This window comes from Pseudopodoces humilis, chromosome 1 (assembly GCF_049639895.1).
Source record: "Pseudopodoces humilis isolate 2021_Gansu_Grassland_sample_001 chromosome 1, ASM4963989v1, whole genome shotgun sequence".
Lineage (NCBI taxonomy): Eukaryota > Metazoa > Chordata > Aves > Passeriformes > Paridae > Pseudopodoces > Pseudopodoces humilis.
The window spans coordinates 109,113,780-109,141,635 of record NC_142200.1 but is presented as its reverse complement, the minus strand read 5'-3'; the positions used below and the strand labels follow the sequence as shown (position 1 = coordinate 109,141,635).

The 27,856-nt window shown below is 36.6% G+C and overlaps 1 protein-coding gene across 1 annotated transcript; it reads right to left on the bottom strand.

Moving 5' to 3' along the window:
* Nucleotides 1–40: 40 nt before the first annotated feature.
* Nucleotides 41–27,856, bottom strand: MRPL3 (mitochondrial ribosomal protein L3). The gene is made up of 10 exons (XM_005518999.2): nt 27,751–27,856; nt 25,799–25,977; nt 24,906–24,997; nt 24,011–24,109; nt 20,039–20,138; nt 18,180–18,240; nt 10,611–10,719; nt 8,828–8,905; nt 7,715–7,792; nt 41–666 (listed from the first exon to the last, which is right to left on the bottom strand). Exons 1-10 carry the CDS (start codon nt 27,822–27,824, stop codon nt 517–519), a joined length of 1,020 nt encoding a protein of 339 aa, XP_005519056.2. The 5' UTR covers nt 27,825–27,856; the 3' UTR covers nt 41–516.

Genomic DNA, 27,856 nt, shown 5'->3' with positions numbered 1-27,856 from the left:
GAAAAAGCTCTGGATAAAAGAAGGAAGCAAAACAAGCTCATTCTGCAAAACAGTGCTCATACATTTTCTTGTTTTATTTTGGATTACTATTCATGGATTCCCCCCCCACTTCAGATGCCAAGGCAAATTTGGAATCTTTTTCTGATTGATAAGAGTTGTGCAGTATACTTCATATAAAAGAGAAACAGAATTTGTTCACATTCAGAAAATGAACTGGAACCATCTTCAAAACAACAGTTTTTCAGGATTGTGTAGGTTTTCACAGCCTGAGGCAGAAGACAAGAGGTCATTGAAGACTCACAGTTTGGTGTGCTTTACGACCTGTCCCTCAGACTCACCTGTTGCTTTAAGTACAGGTTTGAGACTGACAGTGGGAAATCTGATTACCTGACCAAAATAACAATACCTGAAGTGTTTAAGTCAGTTGGCCAGACTGCAATTCATAGGCTTGCTTTTCTACAGCACTGCAATGTACATGAAAAGAACAAAACTGTGTTTTCAAAGATGCAAGGAACATTATGCGAATGTGACAGATGGATCTGTGAACTGAAAAATCTCCTCATCAAAAAGGTCTTCTGGCAGTTCTTCATCTCCATCAGCAAAAAACGTAGGGAATGGAGGGTTTTTATTGCAGTCCTTGTAAGTAGGCAATTTGCTATCTCTGACCTGAAAAGCAGGAGGGGGAGAATACGGTTAATAAATCTTACAGAAGATTTTCAGACAGTGATACACTAGAATTTAAAGAACTCAGCTTGCATGCATGAGAAAAACCTAACAGCATTCACATCGCACTTGTTTAAAGAATTCCAGATATAATCATCAGGTACTTTAACATCAACCCCAGCTACTGAATTTAGCCTTTTGTACTCATCCTTAAAGAGATTTTAAAAATCAGCAAAATTAAACAAAAAAACCCTAGAATTTCTCATTACAGTGAATCAAAACCCACTCACGAATTCATTGCTCAATATTTTAAAATGTTATTAATATAAGGGGTATAGAATTATAGCCTGTTTGAACAGTGCTTACTTCCCACAGTATGCTCCTACATGATATTCCAAGTTATATTATGCAGTGTAATCACCTCTACAACAAACAAGATACGTGCTTGTATCTGTGATGCAAACTAATTATGGCAACTAATTTTGCAAAGATATGTGCATGTGCTGTATCACTGGCTATTGCAGAGCTGTTCAGTGACTGCAGAGTTAAACATCTAAAATTCTTCACTCAGAAATCAGTACCTAAGTTTGATGAAGGTGAGCATCTAAGACAGTTCATTTGCAAGAACTGTGGAGCCACAGAGAAATTCCTTTACTGACCTCTCTACATGTGTAAAGATTTAAAATCTAGCCCCTGAAACTCCAATCTCTGAAGAAAATTAGAAGCTAGAATTATCAGCAAAAAGCAGTTTGTCTGCAGTAGCAGATAGAAGGCTGGTATCTCTGAATAAAAAAAAAAAAATGAGCTACAGATTCTTAGATTTGATTTAGAATTAAATTCTTCTTTTCTATGTTGTTACATATAGTCTTCCTCCTGAGCTGTAAGAATCCCTTTTAGGCACTATAGTAAAGTGGATTAAAAAAAAAAAGTGCAAATAGATTAGACAAAATTTTAGTAGAGAGAAGATAACCTCTTCCTCTTAGTTTTTGGTGGGCTTTTAAAGAACAGGACACTTGTTCTTACTTGGTTGGACAAAGACTTCATTTAGGACAATTCTGATTTATGCCAAAAATTAAATAAAAAAATTTTATGCCCACTGAATGCTCTGTTCTGACAGCAATGTATATACCAAATTCATATCCACTATTAGTCAAATCTTTCCCAAAGTCCATGAGGATTCCTGCAGATGGCATTAAATAAATCAATGTCAAATAAATTTGATATTCCAATATTTTTTAAGGGCAGGCTTGATAAACAAAAGAAAATCTTTTACTAATGAGGGGATGAGGGGCTCAACGCATTGCACTGGTTAGGATGGCTAAGTAGCTTTTCAAGTAGATCATTCCTCTTCTACAGAAGTGTTCTCTATGGCCTTGTGAACTGCCAGACCCCTAGGTTCCAATTTACATTGCATATCTGGATGGAATGAACTGGGCTGGGGTCCAAGTCCACAGACCTTTCCCGAACAGTTCCAGCACCAGTGAGTTCAGAAGAAACAGTCAGAGAGCTTCAGCAGTGCCACCTGAAGGATGGCATCTTCAGAGATGTCCTTCTTTCCTTTCATATGCTGTGGCTGTTTCTTTTACTATATGGAACCATATAGTAATTGCTTCACTGGTTTTCTATTATTTCCCTTGCTAATTTCTCCTTTACTCTCTAATCTTATTACACACCAAAAGATTTCTCTGCCAAGAGCAAAAACCCCCATGATCCCTACATGAATTAGTATTAGAAAGATTAGAATAAATATTTTACTTACGATAACTTACTCATTTAATGTATATCTTATTTAAATGTTTTTCATGCCTAGTTTTTGTTATTTTTGATTATTTTTATCGTGAAATAGTATGTGCTGTTATATATAGGCTGTGTCACTGCAGGCAGTTCTGGACACCCAAAAAATGAAAGGAATTGAAATGCTTGTTTTCCTTCTATCTTCCTTCCATTTCTTCTTAAAACAGTTTCTTATGACAGGATTCAGCAGTAAGACATCAGCTCTTAACTGAAGGCGAATCCAACAGTCTAATCTTAGTCCTGCATTAGTTAACCTAAATGAATTTAAGATTTCTGTCAGGACTTAACATTGTATGAATTACATATAAATGCAAAGGGGCATTTTGGACATAATATCTCCAGTGTGATATGGAAAATTCTCAAAATAGTTTTAAGATTCTCATGAAACATCTTCAACAGACCATTGCTGCTCTCAGAGGAGTACAACACTGTTTCATTTTGCCCCTTCCAAACTCCTCAAAAGCTTGACATATCCCAGAAGTACAGGCCACCTCTGATGTTAAAATAGTTTCCTTCTGATATGCTCTTTCTTTTGATTGGTATAATTGATGCAGTATTTCTTTAGAGTGGTGTAACTACTGCTCTTTTCCCATTTTTTTCTACGTTCATAGCTTTCAAATGCAATTTAAAGCAAACAAGTGCTATCTTAGAGCATCGCCACCAAACTAAATGAATCTCTTTCTCCTTGAAATTAAAAAAAGTTGGATATTATTATTCTATTACCAGGTATTATCATTATCATTCCTATTTAAAGGTAGAACTCAACTTCATTTTACATCTGAAAGTATTGATTAGCAACTAAAACATGGTATGATTTATCTGTCTGCTCAAGAGAATTATTTAATTACTCCCTTCACATTTATGAAGGGCCTAGCATACCAAAGATTTCCTGTATCTCTTACCTCAGATTCCTGAACAATAATTTCACAGCATATAAAGGTGTTCACTGGTGAGCAGCAGCAGCAGCAGCTACACTTGTCTGTATAAGCATGTACACATAAAAGAAGTGCAGGTGAACCAGCACAGCTCTTCCTGCTCTCCTACAAACCTTCTGAGAACATCCTTAATAAAGGAGTAAGTTTTCATGCCGTGTTACTAAAATCCAGTGAATTTCATCCACAGAAGGAATCAAGCTCACAGTCCAAACTGCTACTGCAATCCATAAAAGCATTTGCTGTGTAACTCACATTATAAATGCTTGGCTTACTCAACTTCTGTGTTAATAGCACTACATATTACAGCAGACTATACTACAGATAGATGGTATATACAGATGATGGTATAACCACTACAGTGTATTCTCTGACAGGTCATTTTATTAAGAAAAATACCAGAGAAAGCTGAAATTGGAGCTGGTTGGGTTTTTGTCACTAAATCCTTAGAACAGTCATAAAGGGTTTTGCACACAATTAATAAACTGCACTTATGTACGTCCCCTATATCGACAGCATAATGGGTAGTATAAACAAATACAAACTCAGAAATCTATCACCAAAAAGGGCTTAATGTGGTCTTAAGCATTAAAAACTGACGCCTAAGCTACAATTCACATCTGTAGTTTAACAGGGCTTCAGGCTGTGTTAGCAACCACAGCAAAGAATGCAAGCTATTTGGTAAACATAAAAATATGTTTAAATATAGAAAATTATTAGAAATAAGCTCCTGAAGTGTCATACATCACTTAACTCAGCTTCTCTGCTATTTTTGAAGCTAGACATATAATTGAACCCAAGAATTATATCCATTTCTGACCAGGCTTATTTTGTCTTAAAAAATAACCCAACCAAACAAAATCCCTCCAAACTTCCACACAACTCTAATAGTCTACAAGATTTGCCAGAATTTCTGCCTTCACTCCAAGTGATATACTCAAAGTGATCAACCCTGAATATCCTAAGAAAATCAGGTGCCTTAAAATTAGGGCAGGTATAAAACACTATCAAAGACAAACTATAACATTGTAAATTATAATATACTCTATTACCCTCCACTATAGGGCATCTACTTAAAAAGGGAGTTAAGTCTTGTGCATATCTCTCAAATGACAAAAGAGAGAACTTCTTGGCAATATACTTGGGAGAGCAATCCAGAGCCATAATCTTTAGAAAGAGAAAGTTATTACAGATGGTAACAACAGACCCCGAGATCTAAGATACCCCAGAAAGAAACAGGTGTTTCCTAAGGTAGGCAATCTTAATAGACCCAACACACAAACTTAGAAACACTTACTCCACAATGTTACTCTTTTAAGAGAAGAGCTCTGTGCATTCCACCACACTGCTGAAGTTTCTTTATTTTACCAGACCTTGCAATTGTGAAAAAAGCTAAAGTAAGCTTTTTTATCATTAGTTTTCCAGTTGGCTAGAAACATTACTGATGTCAATTATTTATCTGCATACTTCAGTGTGCAATATCAAATGAAAGCTGATTCTAATTAAAACCAGAAATCCATCAATCTTAGTATTCTGCAATTTTATTCTGCTGAAAACAAAACTTAAAAAATTTAAGTGCTTCGTCTCTGTCTGAATACAGTGCTGATGCACAAAGTTTCCAAAAATACAACATAAAAAATAAATATATGCTTTAAAGGTGCACTATGGTTTTAATGGTTACCAAGCAACACAGAGTGGGTACTGAACACAAATGCCTTCCCCTTGGAGGCATACAAAGAGGAAAGCATTACGCAATATTTCACTCTGGAGCTCAAAGACAGATGGATTCAAATTCCCTAGATATTATTTCTACTTAATTACAGGCAGGTAGTTAGTGCAGTGAACAGTAATTAGAACAACTAATATCCCATAATTCTTCTCCCCAACTACAGATCCAAACAAATATACAACAATATATTGGAAGTCAAAGTCTACAAGCAAACAAGAAAACATCCCTGAAGAAAGGCATAAGGGAAACTAAAAAAAACCACAGATGAGTGCAGCAAGATTAATGGAGAAAAAAATTCCCAGAGAGAACCAAATAGTATTGCTTTACCTAATTTTATAATTAAAGCCTTTTCTACTCTTCGCAGATATATTTGAAAAAATAAGGGAAAAAAATCAATGTAATGATTCATACAGCTCATGCAAGGAAAAAGCCACAGAACGGATCCACCAGCTCAAGGAACTGGAATGAAATGTTGCTTACTACATACTGCCTTCAATCTCCAAGTAAGACTGGAAGCAATTTTTGGAAACCTATTTCTAAATAGCAATAATACCAACTGCTGTGTCCTTATCTCAAACAGTGTTATATATTATTAAATTTCATGCAAGTTTGAGTCTGGAGCACTTTGGTCAACTTTCATATAATCTATTATCTTAAGTAAGGAGCTCTACAGGAAGAAAAGCCTCATTCTTCCCATGTATGTTCTTCCCCAAGCAGAGTGTGCAGTGTCTGATCAGCAAGGGAAGAAAGATTTGTTTGAATGAGATCATGGTGTACATAACAACCTGGAGCTTTGTTTTTAAAACCAATTCATATTACAGGTGTGTAATAAATGTTTATTTTCTTAACTCACTTAAAATCAGAAATAAAAATTAGTTTATTGAGTCTAGTTAGATGAAATTTATAATCTGGTAAAAAACAGGTACTGTATTCAGTCTCAGCAGCTTTATAAGATGTTGCATCCTTACAGATAAAAGATGTGAGATGTGTACCTGCATTTGCCACCAAGTGTGGATTTTAACAGCATGACTAGGATAACAAGATGCACAATCTTTTTCAGCAATTAACTCTTGCTCAAGCAAACAATTAAGATCAAAGAATACAGTCTGGGCATCAAACATTTCTCAATTTTTCAGCTATATTATGCTGTTTGCATGCATACATTATAATTTAAAACTAACATCTTAAAATAAATTCCCAGTTAATTAAATTTCAGACTGACATAGAGCAACCAAGTTCAGATTCATGCCTCAGGATTAGAAAAAAATACTTTGAACACAATTAAGAAAAGGTAATTCAGTCCAATATACAGATGAAAAGCCAGCCAAACTACACTCTTAATTCTATGTCACGCCCAGTAATTTTGCAGAAGTTGTCCTGAAAACTACTTTCTGTGGACATCTCTTAAGCAATTTTCACTATATTGGAAGAGAAATGTGCAATGCATTCCCCAGGCTTGGCCTAGACATTAAAACAGAAATAGTTTAGAGGTACTTTGCCCAGGAAAAAAGGCCTTATTTGCAGTGAGAGAAATATAATTTTTCTATGGTAAAACACCTGTTTGAAAGCAAGGTTGCTGTACGTAAGGCCCAGTAGCTGTAGAGTTCTGCTCCACAACTAAGAGACAAAACACCAGATGTCCACAGTAAAATAGAAGATAATAAACTATTTGAAAACATCTGAATTTGATGAACTCTTCAGCTTTTCAAGTCCTGAACCATTTAAATCCCTGCAATACCTCTGAGGATTTAAAACTGTCAGATACACAGGTATATGCATACCAAACTCTTTACAGTCCTTCATAGCAAAGACATTTGATACCCTGCACTCTATTCAGTCAGAAAGAACTTCCTCCAAGTAAATGGTGTTTGCAGGTGTGTAGAATATACCTAATTAGAAAGAAAAATCTACTTTGAAAACTACCCTTAAAAAGCACCTTTCTCACATTGATGTGAATTATTCACATCATAAGAACACTTATTAGACTCTCCATTGTTTCAAGACTGCCTATGGAAAACTGAAACAACCTCCAGAAAATTTGAAATTAATCCTGTAGATTGCCACAGAAAATACTACTGCCACATTTATACTGATTCCAAAGGTAACTCAGGTCTTTATTGTGAGCTCCAGCTGTCTCTTCCTGTACCTCAACTGCTTCTTGGAAAGCTAACTGCTATAGGAATACTTTAAATAAGCTCTAAAGCAGGACTTGCTGTGTATGTCTGTTCATTAATGCAACATTTAAATAACATTGGAAATGTTATAGCATCTGGAAATCTCACCACCATGTTACAGGCTCATGTTAGCATTCAAAGGGGATGGACATAGCCTGGAGACACTTACCACAGAGCTCAGCAACTGTGCTGGTGTGTCATAAGGTATATGGGTGAAAATCTAAGAAGGAACCATTTAAAGTGCCCACTGCCCCTGCTGACCACAGTCTTTAACAGAATTGATTCCACTGCCCTTTAATTCAACAGTACAAGATTTGTCAGAAGAAATGAAAATTGCATCCTACCAGTGTTTTTCCATTTGTAAATTGATTAGTAGAGTGCTTAGGAGTCACTAATACCAGTATTGAAACTAGCAAACATACCTTCACCATACAATTGGTGTGTCCTGGAACAGATCCATTTACATAAATAATGTCATGTTTTGTATTGATCCTCCACACCTAGGAGACAGAAACAAAAAAATCAGACACTGAGTCCTGTTTAGAGGCTACTACCAGTTTTATAAACAGTAGTCCAGCAAAGCTGGAACTGTGTAATTGGCTGTGATACTCTGGGAAAGAAAAATGTTCTGCACAGGCCTAAACTTGCTACAAAATTCATTCCCATGCCACTCTGGGTGAAAAGCCTCCTAATGCAAGAGGCTGAAACAGTTTTAAAGAGCTGTATCTGGCAAAGCAGCTCTTTGTTCAGTGTAACATTAACCAAAGCTCCTAGGTCTCTTTTCCCTCTAACAGCAACATGTTGAAAAACATGAAAAACATCACAGGTGACAAAGTAAAACAAATGTCCTCATGAAAATGTTTCTGCTACCATATGTTAATTTCTTAATCAGGTGCTCCACTGAATGCACACATTTTCTGTTACAAAAAATTAGTTGTAGTAAACTGAGAACAACAACTGCACTTTTCGGCAAACTAGAGGTCAATATGCTTTTCATTCAAACTGTAGAGGCTCCCTTGAGAGACAGAGTAGTTTTAATAGCCCATGAGCTGCTGTAGCTATGTACAAATCAGAATCAGGACAGAAACTACAACTCCCTTTTCACATATGAAAGTGAAAAGCCATGATCAAGTTAGAGCTTCAAACAACTCAGATTTGGACTGGGTATGAACCAATTTTATGTATTTATGTATTTTATGTATGAACAACAGAATAGTCATGGAGACATTAACTGAAGTCACCAAAAGCCTGACTGTTCTTCCTCTTCAAAGGCAGAAGTCAAGGGACATAGTGAAAAACACACTGGATGTAGAAGTATCACCTGAAATCCCAGTTCCCAGGGTACCACAAACACAAAAGATGTTCAGACAAGTTATTTGTAACCCACAAGAAAGCAAACATTTGCTGCTCTGGTCCTTCCAGCTTGCTTACTTCAAGATGCTGCTGTCTGGATTCTGGCAGAGATGACAGAGAGGACATCACTGCTTGGCAATGCCATCACCTTATACACACACACAGGTATACCCAGAACTCACCTTTAATCCAAAAGATGTCCTGTAGATGTTACCCATTTTACCAGGCATTTTCTTCCCACGATAAACTTTGGAAGCTTTCTAGATAAGAACAAGGCCAAAACCACCATGTTAACTGCAAGAGGTACACTTACAAACTCAAGAGGTGCACCAGAGAAAATATGCTGGTATTTCCAAGGCTGAAAATATGTAATATCAAAAAAATGTAATCCCGATAAGCATTTTAAATACCTCCTGCTAGAGATTAGGTTCTAGTCTACATGTGTTCTGAAATATTTGACCACAACCACAACATTTTTTTTTATAAATATATATACACACGCACTGTAGCTTCTCTCCTTCCCTAATCAAAAAGTTTTTACACTGATGTCAATCAGCTCTTTTAAAATGCATGTATTCTTGAGAATGGAAGTTTTAATTCCATTACCCAGTATTCCTTAGTTTCTGTACCCCATTTTTGATTGGCTGGGCATAAACTGGACAACAAAGGTGGGGAAAAAAAAAGACAGGAATAAGTGCAATAACTTTCAATTCTACATTGTCATCAAGGGATTTGTATCCTGCACCTCTGTTATTCATTAACAATGTCTCTTGGGAATTTTTCTTAATTCCTGTGAAAATCATGATTTCAGGAAATCAGTTGCAATGCAGTTCTAGGAAGAGGACTCTCTACTGAACAGTCCTGGATTACAAAATTGTCTGAGATAGCCAACCATAGATGGGACAATATTATCAAGGCATTATTTTTGCCCTGTTGCATCCTTTCACCTTGTTTTGTTCCCATCATACCTATTTCCAATAGCACTTTTCATTCTATATACTTTGTGAAATTACATGCAACATTACTGCCTAAGAAATTCTAATTTAAAGAAAAGATGGGTTATTTTTTTAATGACAAATACCATCTGCTAAAATAGTGTTTAGTGTTCAAATATTTACATTCTTCAGTGAAAACAAGTGTCAGGTGTAGAATTCTTTTTCCAACTGAAACTGAGGATTATAAATCAGTAACACATGCTTTTACACTCTCAGTTACTCAAACTTCATTGACTGTTGCCTTTTTACTTTTACTATTCTCTTGAGCATTAATCCTTTTTTATATTTTAATTTCTCTAAGAAATTTTTGGACAGTACATGTTCAGTACTATGACTCAGTTGATCTTAATTAGTTTGCAAAAAATTCCTCTTAATTCAGTCTAAATATTGTACAGCCTTTATAAGACGAAGTCTAAAATTAACCTGCTCAAAGAGCTTTTATACTAGTATTATTTATAGCTTGAAATGTAAAAATATGACTCTGTACTCTGCTTAGAAATGCATAGAGGCTTACACACTTTTGGGAATAATTCCCTACTAAATTATGGGGATCAGTTTATTAAGCAGCTACACATGCCAGGCAAGGCGATTAAAGGAACTAGGGTTCCAAAGAACAGTACAGTATCTGCAGTATAAAATAACAGGCAAATCTTTCCAATCTATAAATGCCATGATAAAAGCTTCTTAGAACTCTCTTTGAAGTATTAAGACTATTCCTCTCACTATATTACAAAATACGCCAATTAGCTCAGTTAAAATATGTGCATTTACCAGAAATACAGAATATTCATAAATTGAGGCGTAAGAGAACAGCATTGCTCCTCATACAGGTTTCTGAACTTCCTTTGCTGCTGGGATTCCCTGCTAGCACAGAGAAAATGCGGCAGCCAGCTACTGTACATTTTCTCAGTTTTAGTAAGCTGTTCTAAAAACACTGAAAAATGTTTTAATGGGAAATGAGAATCCTCACGTTGGTAGATATTGCTCCAGGTCGTCTGTGAGTTTTTGTCTGGCCGTGGCTTGCAGGCTGACCTTTAAATCCCCACCTTTTCATGACACCTTGAAATCCTTTACCAATTCTGAAAACAAAAATAATTAAGAGACAAACTTGGGTTAGTCAGACATAAAGCTTCTAGCCATAACCAACAATTTCAGTCAGGTTCACGGTTTTTTTACCTTTAACAACACTAGCTTAGGGAAGAATATATTTAAAAAAATCCGTGTTTTATATCATAAACATATTTTAGCACAATGCTTTAGGACTGCTTTACAGAATAAGAAGCACTAGAAAAGAGTCAAATAGGCAAGAAGACTAACATAAAATGCTCCTTGCTGCGACTGTCAATAAAAATCACCATAATGAATCTGTTACCAAGTGAGCACCAGCATAAACAGACAAACAAAAACCCAGACAAAACCCCAAATAATAACATACACCATAATTTAATATCAGGCCTAAGCACTGAGAGAAGAAAGAGTTTGACTACTTAGAAGGAACATCTCTTTTCCATACTACGACAAACTCATCTCTTGAGAGCAGCTTTGTGTATAGTGACATGTAATTCCCTTGATCTGTACTCATCCAACAAGTAAGTTCTAAAGCACAATACCAAATAAAATGTATTTTGAGAGTCCATGTCCTTCATCTTTGAGCCACATGACAGCATTACTGGCTTTGGAATTCTCTATTTACTGCAGGGACAGACTCAATAGGAAAAATCATCTTACCACTGCACAAAGGAAAAGCCAAATAAAGTGTGTGTTAAACTGGCATTGTCTGTGTCCAAAAGGAGAAGTCTGACCACAGTATTTGTGGCTGCACTGATTATTAAATTTAACCTGAAATTGGCTCAGCTGGTCAGAGCATGGTGGTACTAATGCCAAGGTTGTGGGTTCCATCCCTTTAAGGGCCTTTCACTTAAAGAGTTGGACCCTGTGATCCTTGTGGGTCCCTTCCAACTTAGACTATCCTGTGAATCTATGACTTTGCAAGATAATCCTTTTCCTCCAATTTGCAGAAATCCTTTCTCTGCTAATGCACTTCACATTAAAAAAAAATAAATATATATATATATAGATATGCACTTTGCATCTAAAATAAAGCTGGGTATGAGCATGCACAGAACATGCTTTGTGCAGGAACTGCACTTGGCTGACTCCCTGCTCAGCATGCCACTGAGAACTACAGAACACACAACACTAATGAAAACTAGATTCTTTCCTCTTCCCACTTGATTCAATTCTCCTCTAACTGCTGTCCTGGTTGCCTTGAACACATCAAACCAGAGTAAAAAATAGCCATAAAGAAAGACTCTCAAAAGCTACAGAACTGTAAGGGAACATGAGCTGTGCAACCATGGTATCAGTCTCCCAGTCTTCCCCTTCCCTACTCAGAACCCACAGGTCAATCCCAGTTAAATTTAGCAAAGAAACACGTGTAATTGCTTGAATAAAAAAGTTCTTGCTTAGAAGCTCCTGACTATTTCTTGCTCTTTACCTACAGCTAAGGAAAAGCTAAAGTTTAATTAAAGTAGTGGTATCTTCCTTTGACCAGCTGGCTGGTCAGTCATGCAAGTGGTTGTCACCAGCAAGACAAGTCCTTCCAGGCCAGCAGACAATGGAGGGACATGAGAACATGAAGGGGGTCAGGGCTATGAGAGGAAGCCGAATGAAGGCACCTGTGGAAGGAAGAACCTGTGGGATCAGGAATACAAGACAGGAATCCCAAGGATGCAAGGCTTTGTAACACCACTTTTGGACAGAACTGGCTTATTTTTAAATCTCACAGTAGTAAACAGCAATAGTCGTAAAAAGTGGTTTCAAAAATACACTTTAAGAGAGGCTCAAAACTTGTGTTTTTCTGTTTTTGTATTGCTAGGGAGCAGTAACTATGAAATACACGCAGAAACTAAGCTATAGGGAAACCCATATCTGTTCTGCCAAAATGCTATTTTTTTCTTTTAAAGTACCTATTACTGACTATGTTTTCCAAGCAGATTACTTCTGGCATCTCTAGCTGGAAGATGGACTTAGCAAAGTCTCCAAAATCAACTGCAAGAGGGTGGCAGCTGTGCAGTCAACAGAGCGAGCAGACAAATTCTCTCTTTAAATGATGAGGCATGATAAATTCTTTAGCTGTAGAAATGCCCCTGCAATTCAGAGAAACCCACACAACCATAGAAAGCTACCATTTCAAAAGTAAACTCTACTGTCAAACTTAGCAAAGAACAATAAATCTCTGATGTCAGGAAACCACTTCAACATTTCATTCAGCTTACTCATTTTTAACATGACCAATTTAGAATACTGTCAAATTGTTCTTTAAAAAACTGAAAACATAAATACTTAATACATGCAAGAGATGTATTTTTAAAAAGAGTTTAGTACATCAAACATTATAAGATATCTTCCAAAAAAAGTGATTACATCACATGACACAGTTGCTAGTGTTTAATGATTCATGCAGTAGAGAATGCTTGGTTGCTTTTTGGTTCTTCCAATTACACACGCATTTTCTGTGAATGAAGACTCAGATTTTACAATACTGAAGCCTTAGAAATGTATAGAAAGTGTGATCAAACTGAAAAATGAACACTCTGGTAAACCTGAAAGCTCTCTTGCATCTATTGATCTGGAATATGAAAACAAATCTTCAGCCTCTGAAATATTCTGAATATTCTGAAGTCAAGGGAAGATATCATAATGCTGAAATTAAGAGTATTTTATAAAGTACAATGCCTTACTATCTATCCAGGCTTTTTCATCATACTACTTCAATAATGTTTCAGATTAGTTTCATTTTTTATTTGTCCAATTACCTACAAGGGTACTACCTTATGACCTTCTGACATTAATTTCCTATTTAATATGACACAGCCATCATGATTAAAATAATTAAATAAGAAGCAGCTGTAGCTTTTTTTTCATTTTGGAGTTTTTTACTTTAAAAAAGAATAAATGATGTGTAATTTTTATAAACACATGTCAAGAAGACGAATAATTACAGTGTATATTTCTTATTTAATTCATGCTCTATATGAAATAAAGCTGGAACCAGAGTAAGAACAGAATAAGATTATCTAAACTGAATGTAAAGTTTAAAATAAAGAAAAGAACTACTAGCATTTGGTTTATAATAAAATTTAGAACTGGTCAACTAGGCAGTTAGTAGCTCAGCCAATATACTTCAAGCATTCTAAAAAACAGTGTTTTTCCAGCCTAAGTTGATGTAAATAAGATCTGTTTTCAGACAAGTGGTGGATTTCTTCATTATATGCAAATAAAATATGATGAGCACATTTTCCATGACCCACAATTTATCTGTATTTCTAATGCATTTTGATACATTATATGTTGATTTTACATTCATCCAACTGCATGAAATGCAACATGCTTTTGAAACTAATATCTATCTTATATAAACAAGGAAGAGAACTTAAGATGCATGCTGTTCAAGACATATGGCAAATCAGAGAAGAGTTTAAACAGTGTATTGTACAGTTTTCTTGATTTTTTTTTATTCTGACAAAAATAATGAATATCATATAAGATTATACTCTTGTTGATTTTTGAACAGACATCAGGTGTCAACTATTAAAATCATTAATTTCAAATTGTTTAATTGCTCCCTTTGCCCTTCTTAAAAATTACTAGGTGTGAATACATTCAGCAAGTTTCACCAATAAAAGAAAAATAATTACTGAAACTCAATCTAAGCCAGTCGAAATTTTCAAAAAACATTAAGGTCTGTCAAAGCAGGATGTTAATCCAGTACTATGTATTAATTTAGCAAAATAACTCAAATCTACTCATAAAGAATCAAGCTTGCTACAGTACCTGAAATATGACAGCCAACAACCTACACTGAAGTACAATGTTTGACATCCTACTTATCCTGTTGTGGTATCATGCTAAGACACCTTCTACGTGTTGTCTTGCTTTGAATCAAGGGCTATACATTTTTAATGTTCTAACAGTAACATTAGACAGCATATCTGAACACAAAACCCCACATGCATGAGCCTTATAAAACTAGGTATGAAATGTACAATATCCCTGCTCTTCAACAGATGCAATTCAGTGACTTAGATTACTTGGTTCACTGAGGAAAGCATTACCTGATTTCCAGAAATTAATCACAGGGAGCAATGATGATATGAAAAACTAAGACACGCAAGAGTTAAATAAAAGGGAAATAATCTTTCTATAGAGCTAAAAATAGAGTTTAATTACACTTGTTCTGGACTCACCTGCAGGAAAGCAGGTGATGAGGTCAACCACCCAATTTTGTACAAAGCCTAATTTTCCAGGTTTGATACAAGTAAAATGCCAGTACCTAATGAGAGAACTTTCATTTAGAAAGCTACTGGAATAAACCACTCTAATTAAGCAACAATTTATTTTGCTAGTAACTCTTCAAATGTAGTTAATTGAAAAGAGCATTATTTTGATGCTGCAGAGGAAAAGTATTCCAGCTACTTAAATAACTTTGGGCAAATGGAGACTTCATATTCAGGCTCAGATTACACCGTTAATCGAGCAAAACGTAAATAAACCATAAACACTTCAGACTCACCACTTAACTCTAGCCCATTTCAAACAAAACTACTGTCAGCCTTTTCTCGAGTGACAACATTTCTGATGTTCCTTACAACCCCCACAGAAAAGAATTTCTTCTTAATACCTAATCTAAACTTACTGTCACTTTGAAGCCATTTGTTCTGTCACCACATGCTTTTGTGAATAGCCTTTCTCCATCTTTCTTACAGGCTCCCTTCAGGTACTGGAAGGCTGCAATTAGGTCACCCTGACACCCTGAAGTCTTCTCTAGGCTGAACAATCCCAAATTCCTTAGCCTTTCCTCACAGGGGAGGTGCTCCATCCCTAAAGGGGACCACAGAGCTGGATGCAGTACCCAAGGTGGGGTCACAGAGCTGCAGCCTGTGAGAGAAGTGTTTCTGGATGGTGTTGCGCATTTTAGCTCCAAGTTCAGCACGACTAAACTTAAGGATTGAGCTTTTAAATTGCCAAAAATAAGTACTGAGGAAAATATTTCAGCACTATAGAAGAGTGAGAGCATGCAGACATACTGCCTACTCTCCATGCTCTAAAAGCCACTCATACCATACTGAACAATTATGAGATTTCAAAAAAACCAAAGTGCATACATAAATCTTTAACCAAACCCTCTCATTCCTGTGAAAGTGTTTTTCTTTACAGAGGTATAAATGAATCAAAACACTTCAAAAGGCTTTGACAAAAACATTTGTAGGGAAAATTAAAAGAAGACAGTCATAAAAAACTCCCCTACATTTTGGTAACCAAATGAAGAGGCTAACCCAAGACTTCTGAAATGAAGTTTGAAGTTTGCTTATTTATAAGGAGTTATTTTTTATTTACATTTTGGCAGAAGGAAGCATACAAAAAAATGCCTTTCGTATCGTCATCTGAACAATTAAAAGTTGGTAAAAAATTAAAATATCCTTTATATTCCACTGTCTTATCTCCTCATTGAGGCAACATTAATTTTCTTTCTTTCTTCTTTTAGGACTCATTACAATTCATCACACTATTATCAACAGCACTGCTATTTTCATCCATATGATTTCTAATATTGCACACTCTGGCATTTCCTTCAATTAAAGCAAAATTACTCAAAAATGTAAAATACATGTTCATGTAAATATATTTCTAAAAACTTTACTTGACAGCATGTTTTTAGGAATTACTGTTTTTCAAGTTCATAATGGTTTGAATCAGAAAGATCCAGGTCCTTCCTCCAAGTCCTCCCCCAAGCTGGATGGGACTTTGCTGGATCAAATTGTTTGGAAAAAAGTAAAAGAATAGAAGAAAAACTGAAATGTAGTAATGTAACTTAATTCTTGTCCAAGAAGTAAGGGAATATGATAAATGAAGCATTCTAAAGAAGTAGAAATCAGAATGTGAGTGAACCACAGAAAAAGGTTCGAATTTTTTTTATACAGAAAGACTGGAATGATTAGAGAACCACACTGACAGAAAACCCATTTCACCTTTCTCTTTAGTTAAAGAATGTTTCCTTCACCTTTACAGAAGGATTACAAGAAATATGCTACCAAATTAGCAGTACATACACACAGCCAATTTCTGAAATGGGATAATACAAATATCTGGAGAAAACATATTAGAAATACTGAATTACAATCTAGGATGGATTCATTGAACAGGACCAAGATCCCAGTCTATTTTTAGCTTGCTAGTATTTTCAAATACTAAAAGCAAGATACAAATCAATACCCTGTAGCTGTTGACCAGTATCTTCTACACTGCTAAAAAAATCCCTTCCCTGGTTCTTGGAAAAACTCCTAGAAAAACAAAGCTTTTCTGCATTAACAAAGACTGACACTTAATCTCCATTAAATGTATTCCTAATGATCATGTGATTTATTTTGCAAACAAGCTATGGTCTCTTACAGGATGCTCACTGAATGCAGTTTAGAAGCAGAATGAATAATATGCCAGGTCTAAGTATTTCATAAGGAAGTCTGACATAGAAAAAATACTAATTCAAGTAAATTCCTTAATTTTCTCAACAGAGTGCCCTCACAAATAAAGTGAGGTGTAGTTTTACTAGAATTGCATACTCAGCTCTGTTGATATGGCTGGTTTCCCCATATATACAAAATCCTATGAACAGTATTGGACATTTATAGGCATTACACCCTACATGTGAGACAACTGCAGCTGGGTACTATCTCCATTGCAGAGAAAATAAAACATGTAATGGCAAATATTATCCTTGTATCACGACACTCAAATATGCAGACAGGAGTTCTCTTGGTCAGGGGAAATCCCAGATATACAACAAGAGTCAGGACCAGTCTTTGCCACAAAATGCCAGTTTTTCTTTTGAACAATGTCTATTACTTGAGCTCTAATTTGGCATTTGCAGTGGTCTGAGAGTAAATTATTCCTCCCACATTAGAGTAAAAGATCTTTAGCCACTGCTGGCAAGGACATGAGCTGGAATGTGAGAGAAAACAAAAACAAAAACAAAAAAAACCCAACAAAACAAACAAACAAAAAATTAATTTGACAGCTCTGTTGTACTGTTAAATGTATTCACTAGCTTTTCGCTATCCTTTCAGTCCACATCTCTCTTCCCATCTCTTCACCAAATTAAAATTAAGCAGTCTTTTTTGGGAACTGATACCTTTCAGCATTTATTCTCCGTTTTTACATACTAGAGATACTGCATTAAAAATCTCTTTGCCCATGCTAATCATGGGCACATGAGAGACAACAAAGGCAGAACCTCAGCCTTAACAGTATTAATAGTCTACCTGCCTTGTTCAAAACCAAGAGTAAGCCTCATCAAGAAATGTAATTTGATATTTTTGACCCAATGAGTGAACGGACATCAATTTCCTGTCACTACCATTGCAACTGTATTTCAGCTTTTGTGAGCCATGAATTCAAGTCAAATTAGAGGGAGGGGAAAAAAAAATCAGCCAGTCTCTTTGAGAGAGATTTAAGACACAATAAATCCTCATGCACCTACGTTTTTGCCGTAACATCCACAAACTGCCCGGGGCGGAAGTGAGCAGCATACAAAGGAGTACCTACAGGAGAAGAGGAGAGATCATGTTCAACTTAGGGCTGAAATCCTCAAACCACTACCTCATCCTCCAGGGTAGGTTACAGTCACAGGAAAGAAAAGAGAACTTCTTATTTACACCTTATTTGTTCTTCTTTATGAACCTCACTGACTGAAATAGATGCTTTGTATTTACTATTTAAGCAGACTTCTTAGGAAATAACCCAATTTCAGATGAGCAGGAGGGAAGGGTCAAGGCTTTACATAAATACATTGCCAAAGGCCAAAGAGCCTGATTAGTTAAGACTCATAATACTTATGCTTAGCAAAAAACCAGAATATGCTGCACTTAGAACTACTAGCACTTTACAAGGTAGAGGGTTTAAAAAAAATAAAATAAAATTTTGCAACGGTTCCTCTATTAAGATGCAGTGTTTCCCAATTAAATTCTTGGCAAAAGTACAGCTTCCTCCACTGGGGAATTGTCTACACACTAACCTTTATCAGAAACAGAACTACTGTAAGTCAGTGACATCATTCACCTCACTGTAATTACACTAATTCCTTAAGTACTTGCAGTATCAAAATTTTAGATTTGTTTTGTCTTCAGTGATTTTTTCTTATCCAACTGCAAATATTCTTTCATTAGCAGCTTAAAAAAAACCCAACAAAGCAAAACTGATAACTTAGTTTATGATAAATGAACTTTAATCTGAAGATCCATGTGGCTGCATATTTCAGTTTGCAGTTTGTTAAACATCCATTAAAAAAAATGAAATTTTAATTGCTTCATGTTTTTTCAGTTGCTTTCATGCTTTCTCAGATCTGTATGAATGTAAACTGAAATGATGTAAACCTCTCATAAGTCTCAAGCATAAAAACTTTCATAATATTTCATGTTATATTTACATAATCCACCCATTTGGGTAAGATACCTACCAACTGACACAAAATCATGCACATAAAGGATGTTATGTACAAAACACACACACTGCAAAATCATTTTATCAAAAACTTCTAATTCTGCTTTATCTCAAGCTATTGCTTCCATTGATCAGTCCAGACTTCATGTCAGATATGATTATTATCAGTTACTGCACTGTCTTAAAAAGTAAAAAAAACCCCTCCACTAATGTCACTGAAGATGCAATATATTAGAATTTCCTACCCTACTTAATTCTTCAGAAAATACTTGTAACTGCCAAAAAACACAAAATAAACACAACCTAAACACACTACCTAATAAAACCTCAGAAACTTAAAAAATTTTCATTTGATCCTCAAACTCCCAATACTGATTTTTAGTGAGAATGTTAGTTATAAACATGTTTTAGTGTGTTTTACTTTGCAAGCTATCAGAAAAAGCAGCCATTGTCCTACTTTTGAATGCAGCAAGAAGAAACAAAACTCAAACTGCTATTTCAGGATCCTGAGAAACATTACCACAAAATTCAGTGTCCCTCTCATTAGGATAAACACAGAACTTCCTGTAACTGCATCCATATTTATGCCCAATAAGTGAGTCAAGGTTACATACATTTACTTCTTAACTCAATGTTCAGATTAGTAAATTTGGATTGGATTTATTTTCTCATAGATGGAAACATGGAAAAAGCAAAAATCCTACATCTCATCAACTAAAAAGTAAAACCCATCTTCTAATTTTACCTATATGAAAACAGTTTGTTTGTGCTTAATGACAACAAATTCATCAATTTCTATAAAAAACAACACTGAAATACACATCAAAACTTCCTTTAGGTCTACAAGCAGCAGATGCTAAATGACTACGCACGTAATACTCAGTAGCTCAAAAAGATTACCTGGTTTAATTATGGCATCATCTGTTACATTAAATGTTGAAACTTTCTGCTTCCGTGGCACTCCAGCTTCTTTAAAAATTTCATGTGCAGACTCTGGTTTCTGTAACAAAAAAGCAGCCACAAAAAAAAAGTCATCTTAAAATACCCAAGAATTAACCTAGCACAGGAAACAATTACAGACCATTAACATCACTCAGAGAAAAAGACAGATCATACTAGAATTTCATCTTGAGGCTTGTATTTTATCTCTACATAGAACTTATTTAAAAACTCCTGTGTGTTATTTAAAAACTCCTTTAATTTTCTGTCAAGCAGTTACCCTACAGCTACCTAATATAAACAAAATATATACGGAGATTTCAAAGATCAGAAAATGGAAACCAATCATTTAGAATGTAGATGATAGATGACAGATGCTACTTTTCTTTATCATGGCTTACAAGGAGTTTTGTAGTAATTTAGAAGTAGGTTCTCTTTTTCAAAGCTTATGATGACTTAGTTCCACACCACGGTAAGTATAATGTATTTAACTAACAAAACCATGGAAACAAATTCTCGTCTTGCAGAAACTTCTAAAAATGCTTAAATTTCCACAGAAGAAAATCTTGAGTCTCTGGGCAAAAAAAAGAAAATTTAGTAACAACAAGTTTACAGTCCATGTATTTTTAAGATATAGCAAGTACACTCAATGTCAAACCATTGCTAACTAAAGCAAGGATTTTCTTTTCAGATGAGTCTGACAAATTTAAAAGTACTCAAAATTATTCTTAGCTGTTTTAAACAGGACATCTCACAGAACAGCAGAACTTTGAGACAAAACCAAGCAACACAAACAGTGATTCACAGGAAAACTGTGGCCACAGGAAAAAGAAAGCGATGCAGCTGATTTTCCTTCAAATGATTTTTGGGAGAAAGCAATTTAAGCATCTAACAATAGTGTCACACTTGGATAATCTCATCTCTGAGGTTTGCTTCTCAAAACTCCTGTGCAGTTCACACTCTCTCAAAAATTATTTTGTGTATTTTAAGAGCAAGCAATGTGAACAACTTTAAAAATGTTACTTAGTGTATTTGAAAACAGTTTTGAAAATCTCCCTGTTGCCCATGCTTTTCTTTTCAAACATTTGTTGAAAACTGTTAGAACAGAGAAAGTTTTATCAAAAATGAGGAAGCAAAATGATGAGGATCTCTGATGTAGAAAAAACCCAGAAATTTTAAATTTATCTGTCTTTGAGAGTGAAAAGTGTTTCTCGAGAGATTTGTTAACTTGATGTCACAGTACGAAATACGACAAATACCTTCTAAAAACCACAATCAACTACATAAAAAATCTCTCCTAAGACCACAAATATTTGAGGGATCAGTGGAGCACCTGTATTAATCTGCAGAACTATATGTGAGAATGAAAAATACAGATATGGACTTCCTACTAAGTGCCTGTATATCAATCCTTTATTTCCAGCTATGTAAAACTGCTGCCTTAAGCTACGGCAAGGGGAGCCCTGTGCACAGCTGAAGAAGAGCATGATGAAGTCGAAGGGTAAAATTCACTTACATCTCAAGAGTCCTACTCTAGGCTGTAGCCTTGAACTGTTCTACTGTAACAGCATCTCCTCTTCAAACAGCCAAGTCAGAGAGATGTATTTTTACAAACAAAACACTGCTACAAACCCTTCCTAAAAAGCAAAATTGAAGAGAGGAACACTGAGTGAACTCTCAGATGTTCCTTATTTTTAAAAACACCAACAACGTCTTCCAGTATTCTAAGAAAATCATCAATATGCCCTCACTTATAGGAAGCATATGAAATATTTTTGACCAAAAAAAATGTTTGAGCACTGGCAGAACTGTACTTTTGATCATAATTTTGCATTAAAAAATCATGAAAAATCTGTTCACTTATAACAAAGTGACATACATCAGGCTAAAAAGGAAAAATAAATCTTACTAAAAATGCAATACTCCTTATCAGTTTTAAAGCAATTTGACACTCCAAAGAAATACAGGAAATTCTTTGTTAGAAAAATTACTGAAGGAATCTTTTGATTGAATTAATTAAAAATCAGTAGCTGTGAGGAATCTAAGGAAGACAGATGTTCCTATGAGGAATCAACAAAAGAGAAATTGCTTATGCTAATACATGACAGTATCATTCACCTTTCTTTTAATTCTCACTTCTGACAGTTCAGAGAGAAAAGAAACACATAAAAAGGCTGATAAACATAGGAAAACAATGATCCAGACTTGCAGCTAAACCATAGAAATACATCACTTGTTAGTTCCTTAACAAGTAAAACTGCTCAGAATCAGTATGCCAAATTCTTCCTTAGGAATTGTCTAGTTTATACAGTAATGATGACAAACATAATAATACAGAGCTCAGAATAATAATAATAATACTACACAGTTCAGTCTCAGGTCAGGACCTCACTCAAAAGGTATTTAATTAACATCTTTATAAAATGAGTCTAAGTTCAACCAAATTAATAGAAGCTGACTTGAGAAAAGTTATGCCCAAAGAAAGTCCTTAACATAACTCACACTACTGAAAAGTCCATGAGTTGACTTTTTAGGTAGCTCTGCTTTGAAGAAATTTTCATAGGAGCTGTTTAAAAAGAAGTTTTCTTTATACCTCCTTACTTCTGGCATGTTTTTATTCTGACAACATACTGGCTTTACTGGTAACATCATCTTTATGAAAAGATCAACTCTAAGGAGTCTAATGGGCAAAATACAACTTGAAAATTATTATTCCCATGCCTCTTGCATGTCTTAGACCAAAGTAACAGGAAAGAAAAAACCACAACTGTCATTTTTCCATGAAAAATATCACACCTGAAAAGTGGAAATGGACTAAAGTGACAGGATAGACACCTGAAATGCACAAGCTGTGACAGTCAAATATGGCATAAACCAACTGAAATAGAAGAATGGTACCTTGACGTATAAGCCTGTTCAAAATCAGCAGAATATACTAAAAAGCCAACAGATCTATCAAGTGAAAAAATTACCTCCACTAAAGCAGAAACAAGTACACAGATTAATTTTGAGGCCCTGGGACAACCATCTATTTGAAAAATGGAAATCTAGGTCCTCAAAAAGCCATGATCATGAACCGAGATAATCTGCTCAGTATTCATGAGCCCTGGGATTTTTTTACTCACCTAAACCAGACAAATGAGTGTCAGGATATTGAAAAAATTGAAAAATTATATTTTACAGAAATAATGCACCACATCAACTGCAATCCTTTGAGGGAATGCTTTGTTCCTGCTTGATCTATAACTCATCCTGGGGAATGACAGCTCTGCCAGACAACTTCAACCACTAGAGATATCTGGGAATTCCACATCAAGCAACTGGGATGTCTAAACAAGTGAGTGGCTTTGATATGGCTGTTGATGAGTTACAATCATGAAGTTATCTTCTTGAAAATATATGTCCTGAAGTTATTTATCAGCAGAACTACAGGCAAATTAAACAATGTCAACAGACCTGGGGAAGAATTAGAACTATAGCTAGAAAGACAGTAAAGAACAGTAAGCTAGAACACTAAATGGTAAACAACTGGTGAAGCTGAGTCAATTTAGAACAGGCATCTGAAGTATCTTGCAGTCCTCATCTCAACTGCATCTCCACAGACCTGAAGAACACATACACCTCTCCACTGCTCATGGTCCTTCAAACCCTTTCACCAGCATGGGACACTGCACATCAAAGCAAATTCCTAAACCCACAGCTTTCCTAGAGAATTAAGAGGCAAAACTTTCAAAAAGTTCTTCTTGCTATTCTCTTAAACAAGAATTTACAATTGCTTTAGGAAATGGCAAAAGTGAATGTGACAAAAAACCAATTACAAAGCATGCTTGTGTGCCAATAAATCTTTCAGAGAAGTCTACTTATGCTACTTTTGTACTGAAATCACAACAGAAACAACTATTCCAGCAGAGACACCCAAAGTGCTTCACTTACAGAAAAAGGAGATACATTTTTGCCTCCAACGAGAAGCTTAGCTGTTTTTCCACCCGACTCTTCCTTTGAAACATATCTTAAAACATGGCAATCCTGAACCTAGAAAAAAGAGAAAGCATTCATCTGAGCATAAGATGTGTATGCTTTAAGACAACAGAACACCAAAGTCAGTCTCTGTTTTCATAACAGAAGATACAGCCTACAAGTAAGACAGTGTGTTACATTTTTACCACTGACATTGCTTTTCCAATGAACTGAAGGCTCATTTTAGCAAAAAACAAAAAACAAAAAAATTAGTAGAATGCAAACTAATTTCATAAATGCTCTAGAAATTATAATCATCTTTTTCACACAAGATCTGCAAAATCCCTATTGTAAGCATACAAAGCACATGGTAAGAGCCCCCATTTTAGACTCCTACTCCTTTGCCCTGTAAACCTGATGGCCTTCACAGAAGTGGCTCCTCTTAATGGCAGCAGCCAGTCAGCAAAAGGCTTCATCACAAGAGCAGCTGCTGGAGAATATGAAGAATATGAAGAAGCAGCTTGAGAGCTACAAAGGCTCAGAAACCAAGGTGAAACTAATTCCAGCACGCCTGCAGGTGGAAAAATAAAAGAAGTGGGATACTTAACCCCATTTGTTGCATCACCTAGGTAACACCACTCACAGCCCTGCAGCATTTGAATGGCTGAGGCAGCAGAGCAGATCGCTCCCAGAAAGTTTGGATATAAACAGAATGGGGCTGGTGTACTATACAGGAGTGAAAGAAATCTTCACTTTCTGTCAGGATTTCCTACTCTGTACAAGTAGTAAGTTTCACTTTTCCTTGAAACAGCAGGTTTACAATCTGAATACAGTGAGTGCAGGAGATGAAATTCATTATGTTTTTTTTCACCTTAAGTAGTGTGACAGCACGTTTTTCTCCTGATTTGGTCCATATTGGCATCATTCCCAGTTTTACTGCAACAAGACCAACTCTGATGGAATCTGTAGATCAAAACAGAACATGGATGCACCTTCACACATAATAATTGAAAGACTTTATCTAATAATCTACAAAGTCCCATTAACTCTGATCTTTCCTAAGGAGGTGAAGGAGAAAAAACACCACTAAATCCTTGCATGTAGGCTAGGGGTTTTTAACCCCACCAGCAGTAAAGTTCTACTTGTTTCAGCTGTGTTTGATAGAAAATGCAACTACCACTCTTTTTTTTTTTTTCCAAAATAGAACACTCATGTATTAGAGTCAAACTAACTATTGAAAAGTTTATTGTAGGAGGTTGCTCCAACCCCAATCTTTGCAAAGGCAATCTGTCAAGTTTGCCACACAAATGATGTGACCCTTCTGAAAGCTCAGAAACTTAATTCTGTGCCTAAGAATTTGTAATCACAGACCAGAAGTGGGATGGTACTATATACTACACTTCTCTTCAGACTCCAGCAATATTAACAAGAACATTTTCAAGTTCATACGCTTTATATTCCAAGGACACTTTTTGATGAATTCTTAATTTATACCTTGTTGTTGTACAGCAGTGGGATGGGCCAAGTGCTGGACTAAAAACTAAACTTAAGAACTTTAAAGGTTCTTAACATCTTGTAATATTTGAAATGCTTTTTAGATAACTGATGTATTACATTTACTTATTTACTAGGAGATTTATTGAATGATTGTTATGAAAGCAAAAAGAATACCTCACAAGACACAATCCTGATGTTATTGAATGCAACAACACAACAACAATAATTTCAACATGAAGAGCTATTTCAGAGGAGATACTTTCTCACCTGGTGTCCACTTATTCAGTGGCCATGGCTCATCTTTCAGAGGGCACAGCTTGCTGGCTGTCTGAGCTTTGTACTCCTCTGCAGTTATCTTCTTGAGGAACTCCACATTCTCTTCAGAAAGATTCTCATGCCACCACGTTGAACTGTTGATGTGTCTGACTACAAAGCCCAGCTGACCCCTTTCCAGAGGTGGGAAAAGGTTTTGAGTGTCTTATCAATACAAAAAGTGTCTCATAACATGTATTTTAGATCTAATTTATAAAACACCTAATTATCTGTCATTTGACTAAGTACTCTGAATTATATCAAAGGGGAGCAAGCAACAACCAACCAACCACTACTTTTAAGATAAAAAACCAGCTACTTCCATGAAGAAACAGACAACAGTAGGTACTGTTTACCCTAACTTCAGCAAGACTTTTAAAAACAATCTCTTGCACCATCCTTCTATCCAAGACGGGATGTTATGATATGGATGGGTGGGCTATCAGCTGAGAAGAAACCTAGCTGGATCATCAGCTGGAGGAATCACAGCTGATGGTTTGGACTCTACTAGAATGCCAGTTACAAACAGAGCTCCTCAAGATTCTATTCAGGGATTTGTCCTGTTCAATATCTTTATCAATGGCCTCTGAGAGAAGATGAGTGCACCGTTCTTAAATTTGAAGGGAGTGGTGAATGATGCTCAAGGGTGTGTCCCTCTGCCAGCTGTAGGGACAAGCCAACAAAGAACGCAGTGAAATTCATAAAGGAGAGATGCACATTCCCATCCACAAGTGGCATGGAATAATTAGTGAGAAAGCTACTGACAAGACCGAGGCAGGCCATGTCAATGAGGTGCACATCAGTCGAGTGAGAAGTGCTATAAACTGAGATTCAGATTTGATATAAGGAAAAAAATGTTCAGCCTGAAGACAATCACTGGCACTGGTCTAGAGGGACTATGCAGAGTCAGTCCTTGGAGGCTTTCAAGGCCCAAAACTACAAAGCCCTCGGCAAACTAGTCTGACCTCAGGGCTGGCCACAAGGTGAGAAAAAAATTAGACCTCAGCTTAGAACTTGGATCCTCAGCTCCTTTCCAGCCCTAACAACTCTCTGATTTTCAGCCAAACACTGCTAAACCGCTCAGTGTCCTGCCATAAATTTTATGAGGGCTGAAAAAGGCTTGAATTCTCCCCAATCCTCTGCAACAAAGGAGTATTTAACAGTACAGGTAGTGAATGCACGTGGCCAGTGGGCCAAGGCGACCCAAAACATGGCAGGCCAAGTCGCTCACTATGCTGCAAAGATGCTTTGGATGCGAACACGCCTGTCCTGACATAACTCCCACGCAGGCTGGGGCTACTTCTAAGACCGGGGCTATTTCTAAGGCTGAGATGCCCCAGCAGTAACCCCTGGCACCACGATCAAAGCTTCCAGCAGGCTGCACAGAGGACTCTAAAGGGCGGCGACCAGAGACGGCGCCCAGGGGCAGGGAAAGGCCGCCCAGGGAAAAGGGCCGCTCAGGTGCCCCTCACCTTACAGTACCTGAAGGGAATTTACAGGAAAGACCAGACAAACCTACTTACAAGAGCATGTAGTGGCAAGACAAGGGGGAATGGGTATAAACTGAAAGACAGTATGCTTAGATTAGATATTAGGAAGAAATTCTTTGCTGTGAGGGTGATGAGGCACTGGAACAGGTTTCCCAGAGAAGCTGTGGATGCCCCATCCCTGGCAACGTTCAAGGCCACGCTGGATGCAGCTCTGAGCAACCTGATCTAGCTGAAGGCGTCCCTTCCCAATAGGGGGACTGGAACTAGATTATCTTCAAGGTCCCCCTCCAATCCAGGCCATTCTACGATTATATGACCTCGGGGCTACGACAGTGGCCGAGCCCCGCTCCTCCTGCCGCTTCTTCTTTCCCTCCCCTCCTCCGGAGCAGCCCCTTGCCCTCCCAGCCGTATCGCTACCTGTATCGGGGAGCCGGCGCCGCCGCCGCGCAGAGGCGCTCGCCGAGCCGGGCCAGCAGCCCCCAGCCCGCCATGCCGCCAGCCCGGCACCGCCTTCCGGCCCCGC

Bases quoted from the DNA above. Each gene is read 5' to 3' on its own strand.
- MRPL3 (XM_005518999.2), bottom strand. From the start codon at position 27,824: ATGGCGGGCTGGGGGCTGCTGGCCCGGCTCGGCGAGCGCCTCTGCGCG. The intron at 25,978-27,750 runs GTAGCGATACGG...ACCTCTGGAAAG, and splicing joins GCGCCGGCTCCCCGATACAG to GGGTCAGCTGGGCTTTGTAG. The intron at 20,139-24,010 runs GTAAGTGAAGCA...TTTTTGTTACAG, and splicing joins AAAATGTATCTCCTTTTTCT to AAACCAGAGTCTGCACATGA.